At 41.6% G+C, this 12,588-nt stretch overlaps 1 protein-coding gene across 1 annotated transcript; it reads left to right on the forward strand.

Moving 5' to 3' along the window:
- Positions 1-7,348: 7,348 nt before the first annotated feature.
- On the forward strand, positions 7,349-8,800 carry LOC311137057 (shaker-related potassium channel tsha2-like; the record flags this gene model as incomplete). Its single annotated transcript, XM_084171380.1, has 1 exon — positions 7,349-8,800. One exon carries the CDS (start codon positions 7,349-7,351, stop codon positions 8,798-8,800), a length of 1,452 nt encoding a protein of 483 aa, XP_084027506.1.
- Positions 8,801-12,588: the final 3,788 nt, after the last annotated feature.

Below are 12,588 nucleotides of genomic sequence, written 5' to 3' on the forward strand. Positions count from 1 at the left end.
AACAAAGGGTATATAGCAAAGTATTGAGAAACTTTTGTTATTGACCAAATACTTATTTTCCACCATAATTTGCAAATAAATTCATAAAAAATCCTACAATGTGATTTTCTGGAAAAAAAGTTGTTGACATGTACCTATGATGAAAATTACAGGCCTCTCTCATATTTTTAAGTGGGAGAACTTGCACAATTGGTGGCTGACTAAATACTTTTTTTCCCCACTGTAAATACTTGAACCAACATGGATGTGGGAGAAATAAGCAGAGTGTTACTGAGACTGGGACAATTTTACAAAAGTTAAATAATGACCTGGATGTGGACAGTGAGGTTTTGAATTGTATCTTCTCCACACCTTTTGTTGTTTAGAATAAGGAAATGTACAGTAGAGCACAAAGTCAATGTCAGCGTTATACAAGGACAATATTGTCTATTCAATCTAAGTTATTCTAGTGGCTTACTAACGATACAGTTACTCTGGAGTCCGATTAGCCACAGTGTGGAACAAAGTACACCATGCTTACTGACCATACATAATAAAATGAGATAGATTATTTATAATACAGTACTGAACCATCCAGATCAGATGGGCTTGCTTGTCACGATCATGGTCCATAAAAGGTTAAAAAAAGTAGCCCAACCAAAATCTCCTTCACAACATTCAATGTTTTCAGTTTCTTAAAAACTCCTCCTGCAACATGCAGGGAGGAAAGACTAGATCCTTGGCTACACATGAGTTATTACTCAACTAAAAAAGAACATTCAAGAAGATGTTTGACGTCTCCCCCTGATTACCAACTGTGAAGAGGACAGCGTCTTGGTCCTAGAACTGATCCCCCTACAGATGCCAGGCAGGGTTGAAATAATATTTTATATCTTTTGAATACTTTGAGCATTTGCTTTAACCTGCCTGTAGTGTGAGATGGGTGGGGTTTGCAGTTTGGGAAACATTATTTTGCTCCATTAAAGCCAGACAAGCTCAATCAAGCATAGATAACGTTTTTGAAATGATTTCAAATAGTATTTGAACCCAGGTTTGCTTGTATTGGAAGCTTCCGCCCGCCAATGCTGTCTACTAAAAAAGGGCAAGGGGCTTGATATGATCAAGCAGTGAAATCATGCTCCGGAAGGAGCTTGAGGAGGAGCTGAGGAGGAACCCACAGCCTTCCAGAACTGAAGTGTCGGGTTTCAGCCTCCTCTTGCTCCATGCCTGGTTGGTTAGCTACTTATCAGTGAAAAAATGGCCATCAACTTTAGATGACAGCCTTCTAAAATGGGTGCGTGGCAATCAAACCCCCCAGGAACTGGCATGGAGCTTGGCATGGAGGGTGTCTCCTTAATCCACATAGGAAGCCTGAAGGCTGGGAGAGACACCTCTGGGTGTCTGAAGACGGTTCAGACCTGGGTTCAAATACTATTTAAAATACTTTGAGCAGTTGCTTTCGCCTGCCTGGAGTGCCATGTGGGTGGGGGTTTGGGACTTTTCTATTGGTTCCATTGCAACAGGCAAGATCAATTAAGAGCAGCTACATTTGTTTAAATCATTTTGTATAGTCTTTGAATCTAAGGTCTGGATGCCTGTGCCCCAAGCCTCTGATCACACACATACAGTACACTATATATACAAAAGCATATGGACACCCCTTCAAATTAGTGGATTCGGCTATTTCAGCCACACCCATTGCTGACAGGTGTATAAAATCGAGCACACAGCCATGCAAATCTCCATAGACAAACATTGGCAGTAGAATGGCCTTACTGAAGAGCTCAGTGACTTTCAACGTGGTACCGTCATATGATGCCACCTTTCCAACAAGTCAGTTTGTCAAATTTCTGCCCTGCTAGAACTGCCCCGGCCAACTGTAAGTGCTGTTATTGTGAAGTGGAAATGTAGGTAGCGTGTAAAAATCATCTGTCCTCAGTTGCAACACTCACTACCAGGGTCGAAACTGCCTCTGGAAGCAACGTCAGCACAAGAACTGTTCGTCGGGAGCTTCATGAAATGGGTTTCCATGGCCGAGCAGCTGCACACAAGCCTAAGATCACCATGCGCAATGCCAAGCGTCGGCTGGAGTGGTGTAAAGCTCGCCGCCATTGGACTCTGGAGCAGTGGAAACGCATTCTCTGGAGTGATGAATCCCGCTTCACCATCTGGCAGTCCGACGGACGAATCTGGGTTTGGCGGATGCCTGGAGAACACTACCTGCCCCAATGCATAGTGCCAACTGTAAAGTTTGGTGGAGGAATAATGTTTTTCATGGTTCGGGTTAGGCCCCTTAGTTCCAGTGAAGGGAAATCTTAATGCTACAGCATACTATGACATTCTAGATGATTCTGTGCTTCCAATTTTGTGGCAACAGTTTGGGGAAGGCCCTTTCCTGTTTCAGCATGACAATGCCCCTGTGCACAAAGCGAGGTCCATACAGAGATGGTATATTGAGATCGGTGTGTAAGAACTTGACTGGCCTGCACAGAGCCCTGACCTCAACCCCATCAAACACCTTTGGGATGAATTGGAACACTGACTGCGATCCAGGCTTAATCGCCCAACATCAGTGCCCGACCTCACTAATGCTCTTGTGGCTGAATGGAAGCAATTCCCCGCAGCAATGTTCCAACATCTAGTGGAAAGCCTTCCCAGAAGGTTGGAGGCTGTTATAGCAGCAAATGGGGGACCAACTCCATATTAATGCCCATGATTTTGGCAGTGGTGGAAAAAGTACCCAGTTGTCATACTTGAGTAAAAGTAAAGATACCTTAAAATGACTCAAGTAAAAGTGAAAGTCACCCGGTAAAATACTACTTGAGTAAAAGTCTAAAAGTATTTGGTTTTAAATATACTTAAGTATCAAAAGTAAATGTAACTGCAAAAATATACTTAAGTATCAAAAGTAAAAGTATAAATCATTTCAAATTGCTTATATTAAGCCAACCAAATGACACAATGTTCTTGTTTTTTTTTATCTACAGATAGCCAGGGGCACACTCCAACACTCAGACATCATTTACAAATGAAGCATGTGTGTTTAGTGAGTCCACCAGATCGGAGGCAGTAGGGATGACCAGGGATGTTCTCTTGATAAGTGTGAATTGGACCATTTTCCTGTCCTGCTAAGCATTCAAAATGAGTACTTTTGGGTGTCAGGGAAAATGTATGGTGCAAAAGTACATTATTTTCTTTAGGAATGTAGTAAAAGTAAAAGTTGTCAAAAATATAAATAGTAAAGTAAAGTACAGATACCCAAAAAAAACTACTTAAGTAGTACTTTAAAGTATTTTTACTGAAGTACTTTACACCCCTGGATTTTGGAATGCGATGTTCGACAAACAGGTGTCCACATACTTTTGGTCATGTGGACACAGGAGCTAATCGGATAGCATAAACACATCTTAAGGTTGTTTAGGCCAACACTTTCACACTCCTAATGAGATGCGTTTGCTCTCACTCTTTCTATGTCGGCCATATTTATAATACACTAAGGGGAGGAAGGAGGAAGCATTGAATGTTTGTCAAGATATACAGTAGCCTATTGTAACTCATTTAACTTACTCTCATATCATGACATTATATTCTTACTTTTTTGTATGACTTAGAGTAACTTTCATGAATAAAACCAGATATTTTGGCCTTAGTTATAGTGAAACACGTCAATTCTGGTCTTCATTTTGACAGTTCGTTGCAAAAGTGAATCTAGCTCTTTTTGCCTTTAGCGGTTCAACTCTACCATTGAAATCGTGTGGTGCCTCTAAGTCATATCAAGGGAGGGGTTCGGTATGAAATACACTCCCTTCTACATGTGCTGGATGGTACCACCTGAAGGCTTACTATAAAAGCCAGTGACAGCGCACCTTATTTGTAGTGATGGGCATTCCGAGTCTTTTCAGTGAGCCGGCTCATTTGGCTCCGTTCAGTTAAAAGGGCCATTAATTTGGCTCCCAAACGGCTCTTCGTTCAGTAGCGCTTAAAAATACTACAACCATGAAACAATTGCACATCTCTAATGTAAAGCCTACAGTTGCCTGCCATTATGTCAGATCGTGACATGTGAGTTCAAATACATTTTGACATTACCACATTATTAGATGACCTGAAAAGAAATGAAGGAAAAACATGAACTCACTGCAAAAATGTCTGTGGACCAGAAAAAGTATCTCTCCTCACTATCTATTGTTCCTGCAGATAGTAATTACAATCTTCAGAGAGCCCAGTAGTAGGCTAAAAATATGCAAATCAGGGGACCAAATGAACGGCTCTTTCACTGATGCGATTCGGTTACCGACGTTCACCAAAAAGAGCTGCTCAAAAAGAGCAGTTAGTTCACAAACGACCCATCATTACTTATTTGGCAATGGTCTTGGTAAGTGGAGTGTGACAATATATTTTGCATGATGCTTCCTTGACTAGACTACTGACGTTACACAAAATTCAAAAGGGAGTGTAAGACACATTCCAGCATATGACCAAATTCAATGTTTTTGCTTTAATATTAGGAAGGTGTTCTTAATGTTTTGTACACTCAGGGTACGTTTATATTCGTAGCTACATCCATAGTAAAAAAAAGATGATGACAATGGTGGTCATGTCAACTCGTATTTTTTCCCAACCGGCATGACTGATTGGTGGTGCAGACCATTAAGACAGTTGGCTTGTAGTTCAATGGTTGTGTTCTTTCTAATACCAGATAGGGCAACAACAAAAAAATGTAATCCTTTATTTACAATATTCATCCCGTTCTAATTCTGAAAAGTGAAAGCATACCTGTGAGCAGGGTCGCCCTGGCTGTAGTTGTAGGTTTTTATACAGTACCCAAGACCAATCTGTGAGTTAATTTGACCATTGGAAAAATATCATAATTTTCGTGATGATTGCACTTTTCTTCCCAACACAATACTGCAATAAATGTGACTCCACTTTCAAATATTTGTTTTAAGCTGATGGGGTATTCGAACTTACACCACAAGTGGCAATAGATGTCAGGAACTCACCGTCTTACCACTGTGTGCTAATTGTTCAAAACCATATCTGCTCACAATACATATAATTGTATTATCAGAGCATGCCAGTCGACTTCTGGTAAGTATGCTTTAGTGAGAAAGTGTTGGGATCAGGTACACCTACATTTACCCAACATTTATGAGCAATTCCCCCACCCACAATTCTCACCTGAATGCATTTTTATTTTATTTTAAGTGGTTGGGCAAAGGCTGAAATTGGGGTTGAAAGTTAACTGTATATAATGAGTTTAACTAAACCCTTAGTTCCCATCGAATGTTGTTCCTGACCTTACAAAAATATGCTTGCCAATAGAACAGAGGTTATTGTCCTTCACAAAATGAATACAATAACCTCATAATATTGAGATATTCCCCACATCCTTAGATATAATTTGTATCTCACCTGCTGGCTGTGTAATTATGTGGGAATAAACTAAATTACAAAACCTTAAGGAAGTCTTGAGACAAAAGTGAATGGTCTTATAGTAAGACTTCTGTGTAAAAGGAAACCTACTCAAAACAGAGGCTTCCTAGACTCTGACTCAAGCTCCACATCCATATACTCATCCCTTCCATTGAAGCCCTGTAACCACTTCCCCTGCAGTGCATTCATCAGGTCAAGTCAAAGGCCCACTATCTGATATCCAACAACATAGTTGGCACAATGATGGGATCCAAAGGCCGTCAGCCAAAGCTGTTGACTATTGAGACTGACCTGCTAAAAATCCTATATCATACAATAACACATATGGTCTACAAATGATATTGCGGTTAATGCTGTCAGACAGACAAACGGACACACACACAGGGAAAGTGAAAGTCAAGGAAGTCACTGACAGTTCCCACTGTGATTACCTGCTTCAGTATATGCATGCTTGTGGACTGTGTACATGTGAGCACTGTGGGACCTGGCATGGACCTCTATGTTGCCTTCCGTTAGTGATGTGAATGACTTGAGGATATCCTGTTGTCATGGAGGGTCTCCTGCACCCACAGGTCGGGAAATTCATAATGATGGGATCGAATGTGCTTCCTGTCGGCATTTTTCACGCCTCCGGCTCCATGGGGGGGGGGGGGGGGGGGCATCTGTGTGTGTGTTTGGTTAGGCTACATAGGCTACTGTATCAAAAACTGGTCGTTTGTGGAGTATCTGTAGATGCACAGTCTATCTTGGGTTTGGTGCTTCCGTTTTGACACACACATTAATCAACTGTATATTCCTAGGAAGGATTGTTGATCTTGTTTCGGTTTATTTCTCACAGTCTTCAAAGCACACCATGTGTGAAGCAGCTGAAACCGGTTGTGTAAGAGAGCATCAATTTACAGTGTGGGCAGAGGGCCTACAGTAATATCAGGAACATGTAATCCATTAAGAAAATAAAAAATAATGTTAATTTTGAGGAGTGCAGTCGTTCTTAAAGGGATAGTTCCCCAAATTACAAAATGACATATTGATTTCCTTGCCCTGTAAGCAGTCTATGGCCAAGGTATGACAGCAATCCATGCTTTGGTTTAGTTTCCCTGGCACTGTTTCCACATGCTAATGTTTTAGCATTTGTGACACAAATCCCATTCAAGTCATGGGACCGATATTAGCATTTTTCAAGCATCAATTTGTTCAAAACATCTTTAACTGACTTTGTAGTTATTCACAATGATTTGTTGATACCTTTGGATGATTTAGACATCATGCACGAAAATGGCTAATATTGGTCCCATGTTAAGCTGCTTTACAGCCCCTGCGGTTAGTTCACATTGGAAACAAACATTTGAAATGCAACATAAAAAAAACGAACTGGTGAAGTTGACTGAGTTATGATTTTTGTGTAGGTTAACTAAAGGAAACTTTGGCAGTCCTTTAAAAATTATGGCAGTGATTTGTTTCTCTGAAATATGATATTAGAGCACTGGCCAACACTGCAGGTCCTGAGTTGAGAAAACTTTAAAGAAGAGAGCAGTAAGTGAGCAGTGGACAGTGCAACGAGTGTCATCACGTCAGTCAATTCGGGGAGGGCTTCTGGCCGTTTAAAATGGTGTGAATATGATAGCCATTAGCGTAGACAGCCAACGTTAGCAAGTGGACAGACTGGAGAGTATTTCAGGACCGTCTGCAACTACAAAAAAGTGTAGTAATTTAAATGGGGGAAACCAACAAGAAAACTTACACTGGGCAGAAAAAAAACATATGGTGGAGTAATTAATCAAACCCGTTGGGAGGCTGGAGTGATACAGTGAGGATTTACTTGGATTTATTACCCAAAGAAAGAGAGGGAGGGAAAGAAAGAAAACTACCGAGAGAAAGTGACAGTTGGGGCCGTGGAGGTGAGTGAAGCGCTTACCATTGAGAGGGGTCAAAGATGACTGTTGTATCCCGTGAGAACCAGGACGAGACTGTGGTAGTTGCTCCCCTGTACCAAGATGATTGCGACGTGGAGCTGGGCGATCAGGAGTGTAGCGAGAGGGTCGTCATCAACATCTCCGGGCTGCGGTTCGAAACTCAACTGAAGACCCTCGCGCGCTTTCCCTCTACACTCTTGGGAGACCCACGTAAAAGGATGCGCTTCTTCGATCCTTTGAGAAATGAGTACTTTTTCGACAGGAATAGACCCAGCTTTGATGCCATCCTTTATTATTACCAGTCTGGAGGAAGGCTTAGGAGACCTGTCAACGTTACCATGGACATTTTCATGGAAGAAATAACATTTTATGAAATCGAAGAGGAGGCCATAGAGATGTTCAAAGAAGATGAAGGTATGATCAGAGAGGTGGAACGTCCGATGCCTGACAACGAGTTTCAGCGCCACATGTGGTTGTTGTTTGAGTACCCGGAGAGCTCGGGGCCTGCCCGGATGATCGCTGTTGTATCAGTCAGTGTGATTTTGATATCCATAGTGATCTTCTGTTTGGAGACTTTGCCACGGTTCAGGGAAGATCACAGCACAGACCTACAACTCAGTAATCACCTCACCAAGAATGGGACTACTCAACACAAAAAAACCAATCTGTTGACAGACCCGTTTTTCATAGTTGAGTCACTTTGCATCGTGTGGTTTTCCTTTGAATTTCTCATGAGGTTTTTATCGTGCCCCAGCAAACCGGGTTTCTTCAAAAACGCCATGAACGTCATCGACATCTTAGCGATTGCTCCTTATTTCATCACCCTTGGCCTTGACCTCGCAGAGCTACAGGGACCGGGAAGCGAGCAGGCCACGTCGTTAGCCATACTCAGAGTCATCCGTTTGGTTCGAGTCTTCAGGATTTTCAAACTTTCCAGGCACTCCAAGGGTCTCCAAATCTTGGGTCAGACACTCAACGCCAGCATCAGCGAACTAGGGCTTTTGATATTCTTTCTTCTCATAGGGGTTATTCTGTTCTCCAGCGCCGCTTACTTTGCAGAGGCAGACGACCCTGAATCGGGATTCACGAGTATCCCCGCCGCATTTTGGTGGGCGGTGGTGTCCATGACTACGGTTGGATATGGAGACATGTGCCCAGTTACTATTGGCGGCAAAATAGTGGGATCTTTGTGTGCCATCGCCGGAGTGCTGACCATAGCCCTACCTGTCCCTGTCATCGTTTCCAATTTTAATTACTTCTATCACAGAGAACGTAATGATGAGGAAACCGCCGTGTATACCCACGTGACTTGTGGTCAACAGAACGCTTCATTTGGGGAATTCAAATCGACCAGCGACAGCAAACAGTCCCTCGCCAAATCAGAGTACATTGAAGATGATTCTTTCGAGACTATCAGATTTACTAACTTCAGCCCATTTGAACATTACACTGGCAAGCTGACGGATGTATGAAAAAACAAGCATCTGCCTAGCTGAGCAGAAAAACCTATCTCGGTGAGTAGCCAGCCTGAGTACATTTACGCGCGCTTTTACGTAATATCTCTTTTACTCTCAATAGTTTGAATTAATTTGTTGGATACCTTCAGTTGGCCTATAGCTTCATCAGTCAGTGTCCGGCCTATGTGTATGTTTGAATAATTACGCGCGGTTTTACGCACGCTATTACGCACAGTGTTTGTTGACATATCATCTTAAAATAGCTGGAATTAATTTGTTTGACAGCTTCAATAGGCCTAAAACTGTATTACAGGTCAATAGCATACAGTGTTCAGTGGCCACAACAACTTATAAAACTGGGTTGCTTTTGGATAGTTTATAGAATTTCTGAACTCGGAGCGCCACTGTGTGGTTGAAACGCAGTCGTGCAGCAGATGCTTCTCAGGTAAAACATTCAAACAGCTATTTCCGTTATCTGAACAGTGTGCAAGACGTTGCTGATTATCAAGTGTGTGCGTTGTTTACTTATGACTGTGCATAAATTGTCCCTAAAAACTTGTTAGTGACATTTTGGACAGAAGTGATGGAATGTCACCATACAAAAAAAAAAAAAACATTCTCGTCTTTTTACTTCCAGGTCAAAAGACCATTGCCTTTCTGCTCCAGTTGAAACGAAATGCAGGCTTATTCCAGATATACTTGTAACTGAAAAAGTGAAGATAGAGAACAAAAAAACGCACATGACATGTCTCCATGAACTATTGGCCAGCAATGTGAGATGACAGGTGCTGCTACATCATCCAATGGAGAGCTCTGCATTTAGGAAACGGATCATCTTTGAAAATCAATGAACCTTTCAAAGTATTTTGCAATGTATTCAATGAACTATGAAAGAACTACTGTAGATATCCTGTCGTGTATTGTTGTAAATAGGCCTGTATTGTAAATTCGATGCTTGTGCTCAGCTCAGAATCTTAATGCGAACATATCTTGCTCTGTGTGCCTTTATGTGGATGATTTCAAAGGAACTATTTGTGTAGTCCTTTATTTTATTTAACTATTTATTGTACAGAAATTCCGATTTTGCTAGAAACGTTTCTTGGGAAGCTAGTTTTAAAATAACTTACCCATAGGAATCTTATTAAGTCTGCATGTAAGGAGACATCAATTGTGCTAAAAAAAAATGTCATGAAGATATATTTCTATTTTTGTAAGATTGTAAAAATTTATGTGAACTTTTGAACAATATTTTTTAATAAATGCCTATTATTTTTCAGAAAAGACTTCAATGTGTCCTTTATTGTTATTGTTCTGGGTGGACCTTTACACACAGTGGCAATGAGGCCCTTTATCTACACTGAACAAAAATATAAACGCAAAATGCAACAATTTCTAAGATTTTACTGAGTTACAGTTAATATTTTTTATATTATTTATATTTAACCTTTAGTTAACTAGGAAAGTCAGTTAAGAACACATTCTTATGTACAATGACGGCCTACCAAAAGGCAAAAGGCCTCCTGCAGGGACGGGGGCTGGGATTAAAATATAAATAAATATATATATATAAATATAGGACCAAACACACATCACAACAAGAGAGACAACACAACACTACATAAAGAGAGACCTAAGACAACAGCATAGCATGGCAGCAACTTACGACAACACAGAAAGGTAGCAACCCAACATGAAAACAACATGGTAGCAATATATAAGGAAATCAGTCAATTTATATAAATTCATTAGGCCCTAATCTATGGATTTCATATGACTGGTCACAGATACCTTTAAAAAAAGGTAGGGGCGTGGATCAGAAAACCAGTCAGTATCTGGTGTGACCACCATTTGCCTCATGCAGCGTGACAAAGCTGCTTCGCATATAGTTGATTGTGGCCTGTGGAATGTTGTCCCACTCCTCTTCAATAGCTTTGTGAAGTTTCTAGATATTGGCGGGAACTGGAGCGCGCTGTCGTACACGTCGATCCAAAGCATCCCAAATCTGCTCAATGGGTGACATGTCTGGTGAGTATGCAGGCCATGGAAGCACTGGGACATTTTCAGCTTCCAGGAATTGAGTACAGATCCTTGCGACATGGGGCCGTGCATTATCATACTGAAACATAAGGTGATGGCGGCTGATGAATGGCACAACATTGGGCCTCAGGATCTGATCTCTGTGCATTCAAATTGCCATTGATAAAATACAATTGTGTTCGTTGTCCGTAGCTTATGCCTGCCTGCCTGCCTGCCCAAACCACAACCCCACCGCCTCCATGGGGCCCTCTGTTCACAACGTTGACATCAGCAAACCGCACGCCCAAACAACGCCATGCACGTTAATCCGTGAAGAGCACACTTCTCCAGCGTGCCAGCGGCCATCGAAGGTGAGCGTTTGCCCACTGAAGTCAGTTACGACGCCGAACTGCAGTCAAGTCAAGACCCTGGTGGGAATGACGAGCATGCAGATGAGCTTCCCTGAGACGGTTTCCGACAGTTTGTACAGAAATTCTTCGGATGTGCAAACCCACAGTTTCATCAGCTGTCCAAGTGGCTGGTCTCAGACGACCCTGCAGGTGAAGTAGCCGGATGTGGAGGTCCTGGGATGGCGTGGTTACATGTGGTCTGCGGCTGTGAGGCCGGTTGGATGTACTGACAAATTCTCTAAAATGACGTTGGAGGCAGCTTATGGTAGAGAAATAAACATTAAATTCTCTGGCAACAGCTCTGGTGGACATTCCCGCAGTCAGCATGGCAATTGCACTCTCAAAACTTGAGACATCTGTGGCATTGTGTTGTGTGACAACATTTTAGAGTGGCCTTTTATTGTCCCCAGCACAAGGTGCACCTGTGTAATGATTATGCTATTTAATCAGTTCTTGATATGCCACACCTGTCAGGTGGATGGATTATCTTGGGAGAAGAGAAATGCTTACTAATAGGGATGTAAACACATTTGTGCACAAAATCTTTTATTTCAGCTCATATATTTATATTATGTTCAGTGTACTTCCCCAGAGTCAGATGAACTCGTGGATACCAGTTTTATGTCTCTACGTGTAGTTTGAAGGAAGTTGCTAACTAGCGTTAGCAAAATTGAGTTTGAATACATTTTTATTTTTACAGGGACATTGCACATTAATCAACGTTTCAGTAAAAGTGCCGGTTTTAGCCAGCCGGGTAATTTTAAACTGCAGTCCCTGGGCAGGTTATTAAAAACAATTACAATAACAATACAGACAAACAATTAGCAGTGAGCACATGCAGAGCAACATAGAACAAGCAGACAGAGCAATAGCACAAAAAGCAACAAAACACAATACAGTGCCTTCGGAAAGTATTCAGACCCCTTTACCTTTTCCACATTTTGTTATGTTACAGCCTTATTCTAAAATTGATTTTAAAATATTATAATCAGCAATCTGCACACAATACCCCATAATGGAATGCGAAAAGAGGTTTGCAGAACATTTTGCAAATTTATTTAAAGTAAAAAAACAGAAATACCTTATTTACATTAGTATTCAGACCCTTTGCTATGAGACTCGAAATTGCGCTCATGTGCATCCTGTTTCCATTGATCATCCTTGAGATGTTTCTACAACTTGATTGGAGTCCACCTGTGGTAAATTCAATTGATTGGACATGATTTGGAAAGGCACACACCTGTCTATAGAAGGTCCCACAGTTGACAGTGCACATCAGAGCAAAAACCAAGCCACGAGGTCGAAGGAATTGTCCGTAGAGCTCCGAGACAGGATTGTGTTGAGGCACAGATCTGGGGAAGGGTACCAAAACATTTC

Source organism: Coregonus lavaretus (assembly GCF_964263955.1).
Source record: "Coregonus lavaretus genome assembly, chromosome: 11".
NCBI classification, from domain to species: domain Eukaryota; kingdom Metazoa; phylum Chordata; class Actinopteri; order Salmoniformes; family Salmonidae; genus Coregonus; species Coregonus lavaretus.